Genomic DNA, 22,150 nt, shown 5'->3' with positions numbered 1-22,150 from the left:
TAATAAGTCTGGAGGGTGTAATGAAACCATCTGGTACAGATGAAGCTCAGTGCACCTCAATAACACTGTAGGGCTGACAGTTTAACAGTCTTTTTAATGCATTTTCTCAAATGTTATTTATTATCTGTTACTTTTTATATTACATCTCATGGTTGATACTGAGTCAACCAAAATCACTTCAGGTAAGTTGTCAAATTTTACACAGTCCTCTCCTGTGCCTCTTAAGGCTTTGTGGCATTATATTCAAACCTGCATTTATCAGCCACAATATTAAGACTACCACCCTTGTGCTGCCAAAACAGCTCTGACTTGTTGAGGCACGAGCTCCACACACCTCCGAAGGTGTCCTGTGGTATCAGTCACTGACATATAAGCAGTTGATCCTTTGAGTCCTGCGAGTTTCGTCATGGGTCCTCCTAAGTGCGGAGCCGGATTAGTTCGGAATCCCTACTGAAACTGAAAATTCTTCCCTTTAGTGGAGGTGTAATTACATCTAAAAATGACCACATGCAAACCTGGGCTACACCCCATGCTCTTTGGTCTTAGCGGTTCTACACCACATGACTTTGTTTGGAACAGATAGCTTGTGAAGAACAACATGTGCCTTTCTAGATATGGATGAAGAATGTTCATTAGCAATCAGGCTTGTAAAGACCATGGAAACGCTTCAGTTGAAAATACAAAACAGGAAATGGCACCAAGCTGTTGATTATTTCCTTTAGCTATCCCAGCCCATGATATAATCAGCTCTAATTACTTCAAATTAGAGCGGGAAATATTTCCTGCTACATGGATTACCATCATTATGATGGGCATGAGGGAAGCCCTGGCATTATGTTTCCAGGAAACCCAATCAGTCACCTTTTAGTAGTGTCATAGTTGTTCAAACAGGGTGGGGTTTTCATTTCCTTTATTTCACCCCCGCTGTCACTGTTATATCCTGTCTGAATTACTATGTAGTGAATGGCTCGCTCGATAATTTGTGTCACAGCGGAGGAAATCATCACCCAAGTGAAGGCGAGCCATTGTAGAGGGAAGAAAGGCGTAAAGACATTGCTGGTGGAGATGAGGAGAGAAGAGCAAGGATATTTATAGTCAGCTCAGTTCACAGTGATGCCTTAAGAAGCTCTTTTCCTTTGCCACATTCTCACTACCTCTCTGCTTTTTTCTCTATCCCTCCGTGCCATCTTTCATGTTCACATGTGCCATTCTTATATACCAACTGAGGGAATAGAAAAGTGATGAAAGGGTTATACTGGAGCACGTGGGCCCACAGATCATGAAGTTCAGAGAAGGAAAGACCTTTTTACTGGCATAACACAGATCTGGGTACCTTATGCTGATTTGTAAGACCTCAAACTATCTCCTGAAATAACGGTGTTAATATTTTGGGAAATAAACCTTCTGGCCACTACAAGGAAAGCTGGAACCAGCAGCAGATTAGCTTAGCTTTAAAAACTGTAAAACAATTACCCAAGCTTTGTGCCAGTTTTCCAGCAAAATTTCCAACTAGATCTGTACACGTAATAAATTACTTACAAACAATAGATTGGATTATGATCTAAAGAGACTAAATTGGGCTTTAAAGGTAAACATAATGTGTCCCAACACATAGTGATCGAGAAGGAAATGGCATAATTTAGGCCATCGGACCCATAGCCTCTAGTTAGGTGAACAAAGAGGAAACAAATAAAGAAAAACCCCGTGTGTTTGCAATTGTGGGAGAAGATGAAGGGAAGTCTTATGCAAAGCAAAACCACAACTATAGAAAACAGCAGCTGCAACAGTTTTGTTCTAAATCACAATCAAGTTCAGAAAGGCTTAAAGCAGGCAATGTTAACTAAACACAGCTGAAACCTGTATTTTCAGTATGTAGTTAGTATTTGGAGTTACCGTTGAGTGATTCAGGCAATGTTGATGAAGTGAAACCCACTTGATCATCTAATTTGGCGTGGTTGTCTTGGTGCAGTCTTAACAAACAGACAAAAAACAAATCTCACATACCACAAGCCTGGGTTTGCCTTCGTGGGTAAAACTTTGACGTTTACGATCATGTTGCTCTAAGTGGCAATAAGCCGGCAGAGTGGCTTGGTAGGTTTCTTTCAAGGGGAGATTAGTGACAGATCTGAGATCCGGGGTTTGAGTCTACATGGTATGCCTATTTTATGGGGTGAATATGAGTATTTTATCAACAAATATTCAACAAGTCCTGAAGTCTTCTCATCAGTTACGTTATTCACTGATCATCTTATCAAATGAAAAACTTTTTTATGTGGAAGAAGTTACAATAATTGCTGACAAACTGGGTAGGGTGATGCTTACATTTGAACTGATGATGGGAGGATACGGGTCCTTAGAATAAGGCACTAGTACCAAATAGTAATCTTTTTCCTCAATGTATTAACAAAAATGTGACTTTACAAGTCTAAAAGTCACAATTTCAACATGATCCTATATCAAATAGTTGTACTTACCAACGAAAATAATTTTCCTTAAATCAGTTAAATACCAATTAAATTCCTCAAAGTCTTCAGTCGAACTTCCAGCCTGGCATCACATGGGAACGCTGGCATCAGTTAGGGGCAGTCAGGCTGTGAGCTGAATAATGTTCATAAGAACCAGCATCAACAAGAACGATGAAAGAAACCAGACAACTTACTTAACAAGTTAATATATCACATGAAGACGCTGAGAGATGGAGAGATGCCTCAAGTTTCAAAGGCAAAACGTATGTTTACATTGCTGTGGTGGATTCAACCTTTAGGATATGAAATGAGGTTCATTCCTCAGCTTGTAGAGACTTTTCTGATCCGGTGTTTTCCTCAGGTCAGACGTTTAGTCATGGACAGCTTTGCTTTACAAATACTGCGGCAAGCTGTGAGTCAGTCAGATTTTGAGGAGTGACAAAAGCTTCTATTTTCTATTTCATTTAGCCTTCACTTACTAAGAAACTGAACTCTTGAGATTTCTTTTGCGAGTTTTAGCCCTGACTAAGACAGACAATAGCTCTATGAGCACTCATTACACAACAGCACACACATAATTTACAACCAACAGTACTTTGTTCTATTTTGGTTTTGACTTGTCCTGATGAAAGTGGACATACCGCAGCAGTGACTTTGACCCATGCTCTCGCTGTCTTTCCCTCTCGAAAATGATTTTTTTCAACCAGATGCACCCTCAGGTAACAAAGTACAGCAGCAGTCGATGCAGCATGAAGCTGGAAATTGTAGTATCAACCTAGTTTAGCTAAGAGTTACGATTCAAACCTACAAACATTTAATCCAAATTTGCATTTCCTTTTAATTGCTTCAAGCTACAAAATAGTCAATAACCATTTCATACAGGCTTATATTTGAATCTTTATCACAGGAGGACTTGAGAGGATATGTCATCATTTTGTGGACAGATTATGGCAGAAAGGCAAATATCTAGAATATTTCAAGCAAAAATTCAACCCTTTTGGGATCAAATTGAAGCTAATAACACAATGTTTCACAAAGCAGAGTTAACTGGCTGTAGCCTCATTCAATAGACAGATATATCTAACTGTACATGCTTTGCGGCAGGGTTTTGCCAACCTCCTGGTCAGGTGACCCCTTATCGTGGTCCTGCAAAATGATCTAATGCCTCAAAAATAATGCAAGAAGAAAGAAAGCAAATCTGATGGACTACAGCGTGGGAACCAGTGACCTGCAGTGTAATGTGCAGAAGGGATTCATTTAGTCACCCAAATCCACAAAACACATCAAATAATTCCAATTTTGTTCTGGGATCAGAAATGAGAAGGAAACTTGTTAAAGAAAAAAATATTTCAATATTTATTTGCAGTATAAACATGTCTTGTGTTGTTTCCATACACTGTACAATACATAGGGTCAATCGTATTTCTTTCAGTAGACAGAAAAGGTGAAACTGCCCCGGTTAACATGCCCCTTGGTTTTATACACTGACAGATTGCATCTTTTTTTAAAAACCGTTTACAGCACAATACAAAACAGCTATTCAACGCGACTTTGAAGCTGTAACACGATGCAAGATGCATTGTCCGAAAAAAAGAAAGAAAAAAAAAAAATCCCTGAAAAATCCCTCACTGAGGTAACATTTTAAATCATTCACGTTTTCCTTTCACTTTGTTTTTCACGCCATCGCCCCTCTCCTCTCCTCTCCTCTCCTCTCCTGTGCCCTCGCCCATATGTGTCTTTCCCCCATGAGCACATTCTTACCCAGATGTACTGTCGCTACAAGTTTAAGGACACAGAAACGTCGTTCCCGTGATCTGGCAAATTTACAAACAGAGAAAAAGACTCATTTTCTCTCTATCATTGTTATAAAGACACACACACAAAAAAAAAAAAACACAAGAAAAACAGCTCGAAATCAATCGCATTCTTTTTCAATTAGTCCTGAAATATATTTCAATCCTAGGGTGCAAGTGATCAAGTCCTCTGTCTTTATTTTATTCATTTCTTTTTTTTTTTTATTGTAAATGGGATGTGAATCCAGACAAGTAAAGTCCATTCAAGCGTGGTAGTATTGTTTTCATCTCTGATGCTATAATAAACGAGGAACTTTGCATATAAATTCATAACGTATACATATACTGAGATATACAGTATATTCATATTGAAAGGCCACAGGAATAGCATAGAGCACATCATATCAAAACATGACAGGAAATTACCTTGTAATTACTTAAGCCTGGTGGTATAATTGTTTGTGGTGACAAAAACTGGCATGCTGAACCACAGCTCTGGCTGTCTGAAGGTGTGTGTGTGTGTGTGTGTGTGTGTGTGTGTGTGTGTGTGTGTGTTTGCAAGGGCCTTACTCTACTTAGACACAATGACCCTACGTTTTGGACACCCCAGGTGAAATGTTACTTCAGTCCACAAGCCATAGTTAAGCTGGATCTTGTATAATTCTATCGAGTAGATATCGTACAAAATAAGACGAATTTAAAAAGGTTGAGGTCGTAGATGTACAAAATACTGCAAAAAAAGGTGTTCTGATATATTGCAGAGTAACAAAGAGGACCTCGTGTGACCCGTCACGGCAAAACGACAGCTCGGCGTCTATCAATGCCGTCTTATTCAAATAACAGAGAAACATTTTTTTTTTTTTTTTCCACACAATGTTTTTCTCAAGTGAGATAGAAAGAGTATTGAACAGTCAGCATTAGAAACAAGTTAGAAAGATTATATAAGGCTAACCGACTGACAGATTCAGCTGCTGAAACACCGCTCTCTGTTTCTGTTCAGACCCCGTCCACATCTGCGCTTTGAAAACCAGCTTCTGTTGTTCGCTGTGAACATCGGGCCTCATGTAAAAACCTCCACGAATGGGTTCTTCTTTTAAAACACGAAAAGCTTTGAATTGTATCTTTTACTGCATGAGAACAACAGACATCTTGGCCTCAAACTTACTGAAACATGGTGAAAAATGGTGCTTCTTCTAAACAGCTGCCTGAGCCTCTGAGCGCTGTCAAATGTCCTCTTTTACACCTGGAACCGACCTGCGCCAGTAGCATAAAGATAATCTCAACCTTTATCTCTCTGCCTCGCCTTTGAAGCTCAACACTGCCGCGCTTTCACGAGATTTTTTATTTTTTTTTTGGCATCTAGCTTTATTTCTGTCACGCTCACAGATTGAAAAACTGAGGGAAAAAAAAAAAAGGCTATTTCTTACTTTATTAAAGTCTCATAAAGCAAATACTGTCGCTGCTAACTTTCATCTGCTGATTACTAGCAGTGAGACCTCAAGCTCAGCAGTGGGACATTTAAGTGCATGAAACCTGGAGCGGAAAAGGTAGCTTTATTTGGCAATTTTGGGGTGTCGACCCAAGGACCAGAACTTCCAGTGAAAACCTTCAACTGAGCGACTTCCGTTAAATTTGTGAAGAGGTATGACTGAATGCCCGAGGAAGGAAAGTTTCTATTATGAGGCCCAAAGTTACCCAACATCCAGTTTGTGTTGTTTGTCCTACATGTGAAAGATTCTTCCCTTAATACCCAATTTAATGTTTTCTATGAGTGCTGCAAATGGGGACGTTGTCTCAGAAAACGCTTCGATGACACACTGCGTGCCGCTGTGATCAGCAGCTTAAAAAAAAAAAAAAAAAACAGGCCTCGTTTGCTGGTCTTCCCACCTGGTAAAGCAACATCCAGCCCGTGGTTACATCTACTGTTAGAGAGCAAACAGCACCACAGCATGCTCAGGTATAGAAAATATCAATTTGCTTAGTATAGCTTTATAATATATAAATTAGATGTTTATTTTTGTTTATCAATATATCTTTCATATAATATAGCCAAGGCTTAAGGCTGAATCAACCCAGACAAAACTTTCTTTGATGAAATGGGTGATTCCCCATGTCTTCTAATGCAGTTAAGGGACATGAAGCTATTGAAGTAAGTAAGTGCCGTCTGTCGTGGAGGCCAGTCCCAGTCCACAGCACCAGAATCCCAACACAGACAACAAGTTACAATCCCAGTCTGTTGTCCCGATGTTCTTTTTTGGCAAATGTGGCGAAATAAAAAAGGATGAGAGGCTCCAAATTTCCCCCGAAAAGGTGTCTTGACACCGCCTTGTTATCAACCTGCCCACAACTCTAATCTCTCACTGAAGAAAACACTAAAGTAAAAGCTGGCAGAAACCAGTTTTGGCCGAACACATTCGTGTGACAACTGCTGCGATGAAATCACCAAGGAAGTTCAGAGCTAAGTTTCTAACTGATATGAAACAAATGACTCAAATATTTAGAACAGCTGGTGGAAACAAATGGTACTTCTTCTTCTTACGCAGCTGAATGAACAGTCATATGGGGAGGAAGGAGGAATCGGGAACTGCACTCAAACGCAGTCGGACAAATCCACAGTCGTGTTCTCACCCACCCCCAAACACGATTCGGCTGAGTCCTCCCCGACTGTTTTACTCTGAAGCTCTGCTCGGGGCCCAGTTCCTGCTCCCTCCCCACCGCACTATGCAGCTGTCAGGACTTGTCGCAGCCTGGGACTGGCCTCTCCTCTGTCCACTCCTCCTCTCTGAATGTCTCTTTATCTGCCTGCTTCCAGCACTGGCTTCAAGTGCCAGCAAGTCAATGGCTACGCCACTGTGCAAACTGCATTAGGTCATTTAAAAAAAGAAGAAGAAGAAGAAGAAAAAAAAAAAAGAAAACCCTCTGCACCCATTCCCTTTCTTTAGTCTTACAATCTCTTAAGCCATCATTGGATTGAATTACTTCGTTTTTGGACAAAGATAAGATTTCTATACGTATATATTTTTATAAGGTATAGATCTGTGCGTAAATGTACATAAAAATATACAAAAATGCATATAGACATACTGAATTTGTTAAGGACTTCTCATACATTTTCTGCAATGTACGTTAACATACATACAGAACGTACAGTACAAACATATATACTTTGTTTATGTGTGTGTGTGTGTGTGCGAGTGTGTTAATTCCTTGGTTTTTAAAAACTCTACATTCAGTAGAGCGAAATTTCCTATGAATACATCCCAGATTCTCCACTTGGCACCGGTCAGCTCAGCTTCTGAGCCGAGACAAAAAGATAGAGAAAACGGCGTCATCTCTCCAACGTAGATGTTCCTGTCTTTGTATGAAGCTGTCTGTCCCGCTGTGGCCGTTTTAATTTCTCACTCAGTTAAATAAGTCACCCTTGTTTTTTGTTACAAGACAAGTTGCTCAGGGTTTTTTTTTTTTAATCCCCAGTTTCAGTCAACGCTGAGGACGACTCCACTGTAAACCCATATTTCCCCTGTCTGGGTTAAAGAAACTTCCCTTACGTCCCCTTTAACGCGGCATCCATGACCCCTCCTGTTGCTCCGGTGCCGCTCAGTGGACAGGCTTTCAGACAACGAGCCTCAGGAGGCTAAAACATTCATTAAAACCGGCTGCTCTTCTCCAGTGCAGCAGCTTGTTACCATGGTAACCACACCACCGTGACCGCTGAAGTCTTATTTTCATGTGGACTCCAACGTGTCCAGCTGAAACACGTTGTGATTGGTCGGGGTGGTGAAGAAGAGCTGGTCGTGCGGCGGCGAGGTCGAGTGGTTGTCGCAGGGGCTGTTGAGGCCCAGCGTTCGCTCAAAGTCAAGGAGCTGGCCCATGAAGTTGAAGTTCGGGGAAATGTTTGACTTTTTCCGCTTGACAAAGTCGTAGGCGTCGTTGAGCGACAGGTTGAGCTTCTGCATCAGGTAGGCCACGGTGACGGTGACTGAGCGGCTGATCCCGGCTAGACAGTGGACTAAGATGCCGCACTTTTTGGAGCGAGCCTCATCTGAGGAGAAGACGAAGAAGGGCGAGAGGAACAAATGAGAAAACAAGAGAGGAAAACAAGCAAGAGATGATTAGATCACTGGTAAAAACCAAGCTCCACTCATAAACCCGGAAACTCTAATTAATCTGAAGGAAAAAAAGACTTAGATCTAAGTGCATAAAGCAAATTATTGAGTCTAATTTAACACAAGGCTCAAAATTAGATGATGATGGATTTCTCTCTCTGAAATTTTAGGACCAAGTGTGGTGATTATGATGAGATTTGAATGACTGAACAAGCCATCTAAATGCTTTCCAAATATCAGCCTATCACCATAGGGGAAAAAGCAAAGCTGACCCAAATGCCTTGACCACTGCCATGGCAACCAAAAGCTGAATCTGCATTTTAGTGCTTTTCTTTTAGAAATCCTCACCACACAAATCCCAAACTTCCCAACTTCAGTGAAAAGTCAGTAAAAACAGTGGTGTGAAGCAAGTGTGCTTGCAATGAAAACCATTCAGAAATTTCAGCAGCGCTGATGCAGAATGGTGGGCGGGGCTTACTGTGACCTGGGCTGAAAGCTAACTCACTCCCACCGTAATGAGTGGTTTTTTTTTTTCAGTGTTATGCTTGAATAACAGAGTTGGGAAACAACACAGAGGCCAGTGACTGTTACCATAGTTACTTATGTAGCAGTCTGTAGCAATGGACTTGACAAGCTTTCATGTCTCCATTGTAGCGGTGGAAAATGAGCATTTTCACTGTTACTTAATCCATCACTGCAGATCTGAAGTGGAGCTGATTACACAGCCCTCAGGCCATTTTCAAATGGTTACACAGGATTCCATAACTTTACTCCTCCAGCTTAGTCCCTCCCACCAGACAGGTGAGTAGGAGTCGAGGGCATTTAACAAAATGTGATGTCCTTTCCTCAGAGCTGTCAATCTAAACCAATGTCAAAGCCGACCGCCTTATTTAATCACTCCTGTTAGGCGGCATTTTATCTGTTTGTTACGAAGCACACATTAACTTTTAATTCAATTCAAACTGTCGGTTGAACGCGCCATGCTCCTTTTAGATGCCGTAGGTGCCTAAAAACCTTGCCCAAAGGATACAGTGGCGTGTCCTTGCTTAAAGCTCCTCTGGCAAACCTCCCCCATCCTCAGGGGTGCATTTTCAGAATCTAAAATATTTGTTTGTGACTGATTTACGAGTCAGAAGCAGGAGGATTAAGGCGAGAGGAAACGAGGAGCCTGAAATAAGATTCATCGTAATTCATTAAAATAGCCACAATACTCTAGTAACTAAGTAACTAAACCAAAAAGAAAAAGTCAATTTTCAGGAGATTGCACACAAGCAACATCTACCCTAATATTCAATTAAAACTGCTGCTCTTTTGACGATTGATTGGTTTGATTTGCTTTTAACACAGGCCAGCATTTGCAAATGAGATGACGGTCACCTTTTTCCAATTCACGCCAACTCCGATTAAACATTTGTATCGACTTTCTTTTCTATTTTGAGACACCGTGGTGGACCCTTCTCTGCTTTCTAGTTTGAAGACTACAGAACTAATCTGTTATTAGTTTTTCTTTAATGAATAGACCATAGTTAAAATAAGCAGTAAAAAAAATTCATTATGTAAATAAGAAGTTCTATTTGGACTACTTTTTTTTGTATAACAATCACTAGATCAGCTGGAAATATGAGAACAGAGAATTAGATTCATTCCAAAGACATGGTAATTAAATATTGCTCAAATGCTACATCTACATTATACTTTCGTTACTGAATGGTCTTTCTCAATGACAGCAAACAGCACTATTTCACTCTGTTGTCCAGCTCTCCGTCTGAAGCGGAACCTGAATAAAAAAGCATCTTACATTATTAAGCGGCTGCATCCTTCCACCTATCAGTTTCGAGCTCTTGCACTTGTATCTTTACAGGCCATTAGAGCGGCGTTAAGTGCTTCTTTCCTTCCTTTCGTCTCTCCCTGTCTTTCAGCCTCTCCTCACTCTCTCTGCCCGCATCTCTTCTTGTGGGATTGAGGTCAGTTGGCTCGCGAGCTCAAGCTACCAAGCTGATGCCAAATTAAATTTATATGTGATGTGTACACACGTTCCACAATAGAAAAGAAGCAACCAGTAGTTAATCTCCCTGAACTGATCTGTGGACTGAGCAGCATCACATCCCCACACTTGCAATTTAAATACACACTAATGTTACTATCCTCCATTTCTCAAACTGCTCAACTGCCAAAAATTGAAATAGCTTTTTTTACTTGCTTACATATGTCCAACAAATCATTTGAGATATTCAAGGAATTTTCAACATTCAGCAGCATTGTGTTGTCACATCTGCGTCTCCTTTGCTCATAATTACCCTTCTGTAACCAAAAAGATCTGATGTAATCCCCATACACTACAGAGAGCTCGATTTAACATCAACATGACCCAAATCTGCCAAGACCTCCGGCTCTGGCATATGTCACGCTTCTTCCCACCTAAGCAGGACCATTACTCTAAAAAACAAGGTGGTCTGGACAGTCTAAGACCAGGGCTCAGGCACTGACTCACCAGAGAGGGAACTCATTCTCTGCAAATCATATCGAAAGGAATGGTGGGAAAGAAAAAATGAGAGCTAAATGCTTCAGCGTCACCCCATTCTAAAATAATCTATTTCTATGTTTTACTCAAAAAGCCACTGATGTTATATTCTGACTGTCAGGGTGAGGCTTAGCAAAGCTAATGGGGAAAAATCTCTGTAATTTAGTCTGAAACTACTTCCACGAGACAAGACTTATTTTTCATGAATGGTCGCTGCATTTTTGTGTCTTTTAGACTTTTCTTGCTGGTTGGAACTTTTAACAGAGGCAAAAGCAATCATTTAATTTATTGCTTCACTGCAAAGGTTTTGATAATCATTCTCAAACAAAATAACACTCGTCAAAATGTGTTGGTTTCCTCCGTTTTGCTGCTTTTATTTGTCATTTCCAAAAGTGAACTGGATATCTGCCTTTTAAAGATGAGATATTGGGCTCGACCAACGATTCATTCAGACACATATCAACCAAAACATTTGTCCCCCTGGTATGTAAAGTATTATTAAAACCTTTGGACACACCCACTCATTCAAAATGAGTGCTGAGTGCAGACTTTAAACCGGCACCGTAGACCGTATGTGACGTAACAGCAGCACCTCCACTCACCAATAAATGAAATGGCCTCAGGGAAAAACTGCGAGAGGTTCTGGCTCCAGTGATCGGAGATGGGGATCTGTTTGTACTTGAAGTCTCCCTCGTGCTCGAACATGTTTGGCAGGTTGGGCGTCACGTTGAGGATGTATTTGATGTTGTACTTGCTGAGCACATCCAGGTTTGTGGAGTCTTTGGCACAGCCCAGGTAAAGGTACGGCAGGATCTGGACGGGGAACGCTGGCTGGTTGGTGGGCAGCGGGCTGCCCTCGGATTCTGTGGCACTGCCCGGCTCGCGGTCGGACTCCCCGTCCGAGCAGTCTGAGCTGATGCGGAGTCCTCCCAGGCCGAGGACGGAGGCTGGTGGTGAGCTGCTGGGACACGAGCAGTCCAGATTGGTCTCGCAGTGTTCGGGGTATTCCGACTGGAACTTGTTGAAGCCCCCTGGAAGATAATACACGACATTCATTTAGCAAACGCTCTTACACAGAGCTACTAACAAGTAAAGAAGTCATGGGGGTGGGGGGCAACATGGATCTCAGTATCTTGTCCAAAGATACTTCAACATGTAGCATGGGGGATGGCTTGGAATCAAACCAGTGACCTTTCAACTGAACGATGACCACTCTACTCCCTGAACAACCGTGAAGCCAAGAAAGTACTGGTTTGCATTAAAATGTGCTCTTCAAGGGGTAAAATATGCCATTTAATATTCATAGTAGTTGAAATCTGAATCCTGCAAGAACCAAGAGGAGGAACATGACCCTGAATGAGGAGAAATTAACCTTTATGACAGTTATGTAACGACAAGGCTTCCTTACTTTGAAACAAACTGAAATAAAAAAAAGGATGGATGGATGTAGTAAAACTAATAAAGGTATTTTAAAAAGAAAATCCAACTTCAATAAATGATTTTTCAATAGCCTGAATGCGAGCAAAAAGAGCTCATTTTTCATTCACACGAGCCTGAATTCGCATGAAAGACAGACAGCTCATAGCTGCTGCTTTTTCAGCTGAATGAGAAACGACTGAAGAAAAAAAATGTCTTTTTGTGAAAATGTTGTCATTCAGTTCAAGCTCTCTTTTAATGCAGCCCCTCCTCACGCACTGGTAGGTTGGTTAAATGGATAACAGTGTTACGTTTACGTCAGTATGAACATGAGAACAGGCTGGACAGATGAGCTCCATTGAGAAAAGCTGAGCTCTGCGGAGAATCAGGACACTCGGCTCCGCGAGCACTACACAGCTCAGTGGAATTTTTGTGAATGGCAGCTCGGCTTGCGACGCCAGTCAAACATTTCTATTATCTATGTGTCAAACACACTCACGTCTCCTGTTACAGCCCTATTTCATACACATCCCGTCCATTTTTCAAAGCACACGGGACTTAAATCTTCGTCTTGTCTGTACATTCGAAGTTCGTCGTCGTGTCCTCGTTTCTCTGTTCATTCATGAAAAAAAAACGGCTGTCTTTTCCTGAAGGAGCACAACATGGCGGGCCATTTTAGCAGCTTTTAATTGAAAACACACCGTATATGTCCCAGCTATATAAAGCCAGAGTAAACAAGGTTATATTCAGTGCTTAAACTGAAAATATATGCTGGTGGGCCTTAAAGGAACATTTAAGAAAGGGCTCGTGTCGGCAGCGCCAAACATCTGTCGAACATCAAAGTTCAAACACATCATCTCACGCTGACAGAGAGTCAGCTTTGTCACGCTGTATCTGACGATTCAACAGTAAACCCTGAATAAAGGTAAATGTGAGGCCTAAAGTTTAGAGCGTTGACAAAACAGAACAGCTTGACTTATCTGTCTTTAAGTGTTGCCACATTACGTCCCCTGAATACCACCACAAACACTTAATGAACAGAACAGTCCTATATGTTTGTTCTCAGAGACTTCAAACACGAGTGATCATATGTGACAAATATATAAATACATATTTTTCCCACAAGAAAACTAAAACTGAATTAGCTCATTTTAAATGGGACGAAACTTCAATGAAATGAGTCCAATTAAACTCTTCACTGCAATCTAAGAGGACCTGTGTTTTTTTTATTTATTTTTATTTTTATTAATAACGGACATCACTAAAGATTGTGTGTGATCTTACCCTCCAGATAGAAGGCTTTGCACCCGTCGTCCCGCAGCTTCTGCAGGAGCAGCCCCATGACGGAGCTCCCCAGCCCGGACTCCTGCCGCTCCGACGTAGCCTCGTCGTACAGAACTACCACGTCCGTCTTGCACCGCTTGACAAATTTCTCCTTGTCCTCGTTGTTGGGGATGATGGAGCGGATGGGGAGGTTGCCCTTCTTCAGCCTCCGGAGCATGAGGCCCGGGATGGCCAGGTTGATGGCCGACTCGATGTGCGAGGACTCGTACAGCTCATGGGGTCTGCAGTCCAGCAGCAGCAGAGAGCTGGCCCCGGACTCCAGCTCGTCCTGCAGCCACTCCACGCTCTTACTCGACATCATCATCATAGTCACGATCACAGAGCCTCTGCACAGATGGTTAATTTTCATCAGGAAAACGTTAATCCGCCGATCCCCTGCTGTGTCATGAGAACAACATAAACAGAAAAGAGGAAAAAAAAAAAAAAGAACAAAAAAATCACGGCGCTAAACTTCGCTTCCCGCGGCCACCACCGCTGCTCCTGCTCCTGCTGCTGCTCCTGCGGGCGCAACGCACCCAACACACACCTCCGGCCGCACGCACGCACATCCAACACACACACACCGACGTCTCTCTGGTTGGAGCAGGAAACTTGAACATGCAGAGGTTTCTCTCGCTCCCTCGCTCAGTCCGATAGAAGTGGAGATTTCAGTCCAGTCCATCGACGTCCATTTAGCGCGCCCAGTCCAACTTTGAGGCGTCCGCAGATCCACCAAATGGCCCACAGAAGCCTCGTTAGCGCCTTCGGATAGGAGTTTGGGATAAGAGTCTGATGCTAAAGCTCATGATTACTGTTATTTGACATGCTGGCTCGGGGAGCGCCACTGGTTTGTCATTTCCACTGGATGCATTAAAGAAGCTCTGCGGGCTTGTCACTGTGGAGAGGGAGGAGCGGAGATTTAAAGGTGCAGAGCTGCCGAGGATTCACACAGCTTTCATGACTGTACCCATTCATTGAGAAACTCAACAGTACAGTCTAACTTTAATATAATTTAATTCAGTCCCTATTTTCCTTCATCTTTCTTTCTTCATTCTTTATCATTTTACGGCATCCCTCATATATGGTATGAGTGTAATTTTTTATCCTTCTCTGTCTCAAAATCAAAGTTAATTCTTGTCCCTTTTGTTTTCTGATAGAAAAGTTATATATATATATATATATATAATTTAAGTGTAAATGATGAAAGAACGATCTAAAATATCATTAAAGTGACACAATGTGATCAGAGCTGTTACTGAAAGGTCTGTAACTTCCATCTAACAGTGTTGCCATGAACTCCATTTTTATGATGCCCATAAAGCTCATTGTGCAAAGACACTGTCATAAAGGTGTTAACTGTATGGTTTAGCGATGTGTTGTGCCAGTCAACATTATTCCCTGTAGTGTTTTTCCAAATTCCCCCCTGTATAATAACAAAGGGATGGACAATAAACCAGAAATACATAAAAATCAGTCTGTGAAGAACTTTGTAAAGATACACAGTGTCGCTGAGTGGTTGTATTGGATTGCATCAGATTGCACAGGTGTTAAGATAAAGTGGCCACTGAGTGCATGGCTGCAGTTATCACCTGTGGAGATTAAATGCTTATCAGCAGACAAGGCTGCATCAAGGAAGTGCATCGCTTTCTGGTGACTTCTTGCTAACATTGCTAAAAAATGGTTGCATAGGATATCAATAAAACATATACAACAACTAACCCAATAAAACCAGTACAAAAACAACATACAAAATGGCAAAACTGATAAAAGCCATTGTATTTGCAGAGCATATGCTCTTTCTATGAGATGCTCTTTTCGCACAAAGCCTCGTTACTGACCCAATGATACTTAGCTTCATGATATTTTTATCTTTTGCATTACATAATTTTTCCATCCTTTGTTGCCTCTGTCCAGCTGTTTTAGATTAGTTGCTGACATAAAACTTACCACGAGCATTTACATTTCTTAGTTTCAGCATTAAATATATGCTTCATTTGTATGCATTGGCATTCTGAGTTCAATTTACAGTTAGACTGAAGTTAGAAATGGAGTTGTCAGATTCGGGTGTGTTAATCCGGTTCCTGTTTGACGCACTGTGTTATGTGTTTTATTAAGATACACATAGAAAGAGAATTATGTGGCTCGTGAACTGTAATGACTCTGGCCCTATGATCAGCTTTTCTTTAGTCTTCTCAACACCCTCACTCAGTCCACCCACTCCACACACCTCCACACATTATACTCATAAAAAAAAAAAGAAAGAAAAAATTACTGGAAACACTTCACACTCAAAATTGGCTTTTGTGCACCGAACAGAACAAATCATGGAACAAAACTGCTGTTCATGTACAACACACATTTTGTAAATGTGCATTCAGGGATTGTAGGACATAAAGCATAATCACCCGTTAAGTTGTATTTTTCTGTCTAACCTCTCACAGGTATCACACAGTTTCTAATAAAGCATATTTGAAAAAGTTCTGCATCTTTTAATGGGCCGTTTCTAAATAAGAGCTGGACAATGTTAAGACGTTGAATATATTAGAATACACCTACGAGAAAGACAAAGGACTAAAAATGGAAAGGTTTTCTTTGGAGGTCAACTACGAGGCAGCGAGAACTTGCATGAAAAATTAAGGCATTTGTGGAAGCTTTTGAAGCACACATTCTGTATCTATAAATCTCTAAAAGGTTTTGCTTGATGTATGAAAAGCAAAGATTATATAGTTCTTGGCTGGGTATGCCATAAATCTGTCATCATTTTGTGAAAAAGATTGAAGAGAAACCCATAAAATGTCCATCAAAAATACCCAGAGCTTAAGATTATGTTGTTATTCGCCATACCCAAATATATTAATTTGAAATCCGCTCATTTGACAAGCTGCAACATTACAGTGTTACGTTTGACTTCATGAATGATTTAGACCATCAGCCACTATGATCTTTGGTTAAAAATGTGAATTAAAAAGTTACATCTAGCCTCTGTCATTAACTTTACCAAAAAGTTTACATGGCACCAATTTAATAATTGTGTACATGCGTGATTATGTACATATTGTCTCTGATTAGGTGATTTTTCCAGCCTGAGTGATTATTTCCATTAATCGCTGCCAATCACCAGTGTTCTTTAAGGGGTATCTTTTTCTAGCCCCCACACTGATGCAGGGCACCACATCAGTGTTGCATAGGGTATTTCTCCATCTGTAACAGCCCGATGATGAGTCTACTACACTAAACAAACCATCACTACGTTTCGCCATGAATGACCTAATAAGGCATCAGCAGGTTGTGACAGAGGCAGAGAGGAGGAAAAGAGGAGCGTTTGATTTCCTCACAGCTGCAGAGAGGAGGAGTGGGGGATGCACCAGCTGCAGACAATGGTTCTTTATGCCCCACCCCAGTGACTTACACACAAACACACACTCATTCGCGGACAAAACACAAACACATGTATACACACACAAACACACGCTTAAACTTTAGAGCTCTTGTGTTTCCACTACCCTCACGAACAACAACAGGCTCTCAGAGAGAGCGTGCACGTGTGTTTGTCTACAACTGCCCTTCACTACTACACAAAATTCTAATCATTCATTCAGTTAAAAAAAAAAGAAAAAGAAAAGATGATTATAGTCTGAAATATTAGTCATGAACTCTGTCAGAGTTTGTTGGAGGAATTTTAGAAAATGAAAGACTGAAAGAACCCGTTTTGTGTATGGTCCTTCTAAACTGAACAAAACTTACTTTACCATTCAACCATTACAAGCATCCTATGTTTTAGCGGCATCTAAAACCTGTAATTCAGGTCTGTCCAGTTTATTTGGATGTTTGTTTCACTTTCTTTTACAAACTGCAGTCCTACTTGTTTCATCTGGAGCATTAAAACATTTTCCTGGATGCTTCTAAGTGCTTCAAGCTGCTGTGAGAAACGTTTCGTTTTTCTGTGATTGCCTCCTTCTGCAGCTCTGGTAATCCAATCAGCACCGGTTGAGAGACAACACATCTCTACCAGTGTGCCAGAGAGGAAAAAAAGTCACCTAAGAAACCATATTTAACTGGTATATTACAAAATTCATAGATGTGAAAATGCTTGTTAGGTGCAGGCTTAACAAGTACCAAACACTGCATTAACAATCCAAAACAAACCCACTCCTACATCTCTGTCACATTCTGTCATTAATGCAAATCTGGCTGAGGGGTTAAGGTGTGGGAGTGTCATCATTAAGTAATAAATTACCTGTGGTTTTGTGAATGATAAAACAGGACAACTGAAAGCAGTTAGGTAAGCCATACTAAGCCAGACAATGCTATTTAATTGAGTTTTAACTCTCAAAAACTCAAGAAGTAAATAACATAACAAAAACATTCTAGCTGAGGCCTTCCCACTTCAAATGACTCCCTTCTCACAGTAAGAACTGAATTGTGAAAATCTGTAGAGCTTTTAACTTGTATTTCTTTAAAAAAAAAAAACCTGAAACGTTAATGTAATGAACAGGATGAGCTGAACAATAAGTCACATCAGTTCTCTCCAAGGTTTGGTTGTTTATCCGAAAGACAAAAGACGGACACATTGGAAGCTTTAATCATAGTTGTGAAACCGCTCACTCGTACATGCATCAACAGCTATTTCTGGAGACACGGGAGCTTTCGGATTGTCTATGTACTCACATATCCTGTTTCATAATCCCCGAAGTCTGCGTCAACAGCATCTTGGGTTTTCAGAAAAATAAACTTTGTCTGTCTTGAGGGTTTTAATCAGCTTTATCTTTCAAAAGTGTATTTTTTCGAATGAAAAAATGACCAAACCAAGAATATATCACAAATCCTTCCAGAACCTGAAACGTGAGCAAATATAACCCTTGTGTGAGAAAATGTATGTAAATTCACATAAAAAACCATATCAAAGTAAAAACAAATGTGCGGATAACAACATACAGTAATGCAAAAGAAACGAGTCTCTCTTTTAATTTTAGGGTTTTGTGTATTGAAGGAATTTTGGTCCACTCTTTTATACAATGTTGCTACAGTTCATGGAGGTTTGTAGGCATTATTTTATGCATCACTCGTTTTCTTTGTGAAATGACACAGCATTTCAGTAAGGTCGAGGTCTAAGACTTTGACTGGGTCATAGCAACACCTTAATTCTATTCATTCATTCTGTTATAGATTTGCTTCTCCGAGCTAACTACCTTACCAAATAAGGTAGGTTTATGAGAGTGGAAGCCGGTTAGCTTAGCATCTGTGCTATTTTCCACCTGTAGAGTCAAATACAAACAGGTCAGTGAGCGCTTGATGCAGTGAACTGAAAGACCGAGGAGAAAAATAAAAACACAGCATCAATATTTGTGGGCTGTGCAGGAGTTGCTCACAGTCACAGTTTTTCTGAAGAACACTAGCCTTTAAATGTGAGTCTACTGCTAGATGCTTGAAGCTTAAACACTGTTTCTTAAAATATGTCCACAAACTGTTTATTTCATTTTGAGAATGGAAAAATATACACAGGAGATGTAGGGAGAGTCATTAATCTGGAAAATGTTGGTGAAAAAAAAAGTGCCCCCTCTTCCACTGAATGGTAAGCTAATCGGATCAGTGTGGTTCGCTGGGGCTTTCTTACCCATGCACCGTGTTAAACTGATGATGTCTAAAGCAGAAAATCTGCTCACATTTCTGGAAAATGATTCAATTCCAGCCAGTCTTATGAAAAGTCAGTGGAACAACTCCACAGGTTTAAATTCTATATCCTCAAGACTCAATTGTAGCTGTTCAACAAGACAGCAGATATACTAATAATTCATCATCGGTAGTCAGGATTTTCAGTGGTTTGTCCTGAATGAAACTATATTATGAATAAAGCAACTTTTTCTATCTTTTTGTGGGCTGCGACCACATCTTTTTTCCTCAAGAAACCCAGAGATAAAATCACTTCTGCGCTTTTCGTTTCCGTCTGAGGTCTCTTTAAGGCAGCAGACTGAGGTTTAAACCCACTCACCTCAGTGATGGAGCAAGGAGGCCACCCCTCGCCCACACTAACGCTGGCATTTCCTCTGCTGTTTCCTTTGCCCCCAACATGTAGGTTGTCAACACTTAAACACAGGCCGGGAAAACAGATCAAGGATAATATGCGTCTCTGATCTTTGATTTCAATTTACTTAGTAATCAGACATGGACAGGTACTGAGATCAGTGCAGTTCATAAGCATTAGACTAAATCTAGACAACTTTATTCATATGTTTTATTATTATTGTGTTTTGCTACAACTTTTGGGTGTTAGGTGCTTTTTTTCAGCCATCCATCTTTAAGTAAAAATAGTCATTAAATCAAGAAGGACAGACTAAAATGAATATAATGAGAATAAACAGTATAATTAGACTAACAGTAGTAGGAGAAGTACAACCTGAAAAGAAAAGCCACTTTATTTCAGTTTGCATTTCTTTTTAATTAAGTGGTTGTTCGGTTAAAATCAATAGCTCCTTGTACATGTTAAGGTGCTGTTTAACTGTTTATACTTAGCATTCTCAGTCATGGAGTCCTAGATTCATGGATTCTTGGAGAGATCTCCAGAAGTAAGATAGGCAGTAAGTAATGTGGCTTAAGATATAAATTAAATAGAAAAATCTGTTGTAAACAAACCAGAATATAATAACATCTGATATATTCTGTTTCAAGCTTCTCAAATATGATAATTTTCTTTTCTGACCTTCTCCAAATATTTTTTTACTGTATGTTGAACATCGTTTAATCTAAACAATGTTAGTCTGACACCAACTCTGCTCTCTAAATGTGTGTTGCTGTTCTTTACCACTTAGTCATTAAACATGAATTTATGAACTTGTAATATTTGACAAAAAACTTATATAACATTAAAATGTCTAAGTCTATAGACTGAGTTTGATTCATATCTACAGCCAGTAACAACTTATCCCAGATCCCAAGCACCAGCAAGGATACTGGACCACAAAATGGTTTTATAAAAATCGGATAAGTGAATGTTCTTCCCAAGCATTTGAAGCAGCCTAAATCATCTGGAGTGAGTACTTTGAGTGATATGGTGAATACTTCAGTGCTCTCACAATCTGAAGAAAGCTGGTGTTAGTGTGGATGTCCTTGGCAGAAGTGGGTGAGTGATGGCTGATATGACGTTTTAATAAAGAAGAGTCGAGGTTTGGCTTAGTGTGTCTTTAGTTGTGTATTCCGTGTATGTTTGCGTGAAACTATCAAAGAGCTGAGAACATGTGCTTATGCTGTGAACTCTGAACCACAGAGAAGTTGCAGGATATAGTTCATTATCAATGAAGAGAGAGACAGAAAGAAATTAATAAAAAGTGGTGGATCTACATGTGTTAAATCTGCATTAATATGTACAGACACAGCTATTGTTTTTTTTTTAAAAAGCTTTAGAGAGTAGTTTGTTTCCATCCAAGTCACCAACTGCATGTAACTCAGCGTGAGTTGCTCCAATTGGTCAGCGTTAGGTTAAAAAAAAACGTTATGTGCTCAAAATAAGGTCAGCCGACAGCCTGAATATACTAAATTAGCAGTTTTTTTTTAATTTCTTGAATGTGTCAGTAGTTACTTAAAACATATCGTGATGTGGAGAGTAGACTTTACTTGGATTAACTTTCCAACTGGGAAGTATGTTGCAGTTTGTGTGTTTTATAAGCCATCAAATAAGGCCATATTAGGTTAGGAGATGGTGAAAAAAGTGGAGATTATAGATTGGACGAGATTGGATTGTGAGTTTTTTCATTAGGTTTGCAGAGGACACGGTTCAGGCATGTTGAGTCCTGTGTTGTTTTTCTTGTTTCGTTCTCACTTGCTGTTATATTTGGTTAAGGAAACAAAACTGGTTAGTTTTAAGGACCAAATGTAGAAATGATGGCTTGTCTTAAACTACAAGCAGACAAACCAGGCCAACAGTCAATGTGTGAGACGTTTTGAGTGAGATTGGGCTCTTATTTTAAAAAAAGTTGAGATGAAAGCCAACATTTATTATTTACAAATATTCAGGTGACAAACCTTCGGCTTCAGCTGACCTTCGGCTTTACTGTGTTAGCAAACTGATGAGGTGTTGCTAATATCAGATGAACAATGTTCCCAAACCGCAGTTTTGACAACATAAGTCCCACAACATAAATGAAGGAGACTGGCCACGTAGGATTGTTAGGTTAAATGTAACTGTCTGAATCTTGGGATCTTAGCCTTTCATTAGGACGATGCAATGCTGAGCCAGGATGCCGACTGCATTTTTCACCCATAATACTCTGCTTGGCCAAAAAAAAATAAAAAAAATTGGCGGACCTTTAGGTTTGAAGACAACAAGCATTCACCATATTTTCAACAAGCTTATGCAATGTCACAACATTTATTTCTGTCGAGTGTTTAATCAATTTTTTGCCAAGATCTTGCATTGGTGATCGGAGAATCTGGATCACGTGTTCTTCGGTACATCCCAAAGATTCTCAATAGTTACATATTTTCAAGACTAAAGAATATGTCTGTCTAAGGAATGAGAAGCTAATCTCTGCA

General features: G+C 40.3%; 1 protein-coding gene across 2 annotated transcripts in view; it reads right to left on the bottom strand.

Moving 5' to 3' along the window:
- The window catches only part of dusp7 (dual specificity phosphatase 7), a 107,788-nt gene extending 93,285 nt beyond the window's left edge, over positions 1-14,503 (bottom strand). Inside the window, exons 1-3 of one of the 2 annotated variants that reach the window (XR_011915180.1) lie at positions 13,586-14,503; positions 11,488-11,916; positions 7,661-8,300 (exon numbers count right to left, since the gene is read on the bottom strand). Coding sequence is in view for 1 of the 2 variants with exons in the window: in XM_072381879.1 (XP_072237980.1) it covers positions 7,984-8,300; positions 11,488-11,916; positions 13,586-13,994 (1,155 nt within the window). In the remaining variant the exon portion in view is untranslated. Of the gene's footprint in view, positions 1-3,794; positions 8,301-11,487; positions 11,917-13,585 lie in introns of those variants that run through there. The other variant, XM_072381879.1, reaches the window with a different exon arrangement.
- Between the last annotated feature and the right edge of the window lie 7,647 nt (positions 14,504-22,150).

This window comes from Leuresthes tenuis, unplaced genomic scaffold, assembly GCF_036924035.1.
Source record: "Leuresthes tenuis unplaced genomic scaffold, fLeuTen1.0.hap1 SCAF_3, whole genome shotgun sequence".
In the NCBI taxonomy this organism is placed as follows: domain Eukaryota; kingdom Metazoa; phylum Chordata; class Actinopteri; order Atheriniformes; family Atherinopsidae; genus Leuresthes; species Leuresthes tenuis.
Note: the sequence above shows the minus strand (reverse complement) of the source record. Positions and strands in the feature narration are given on the sequence as shown.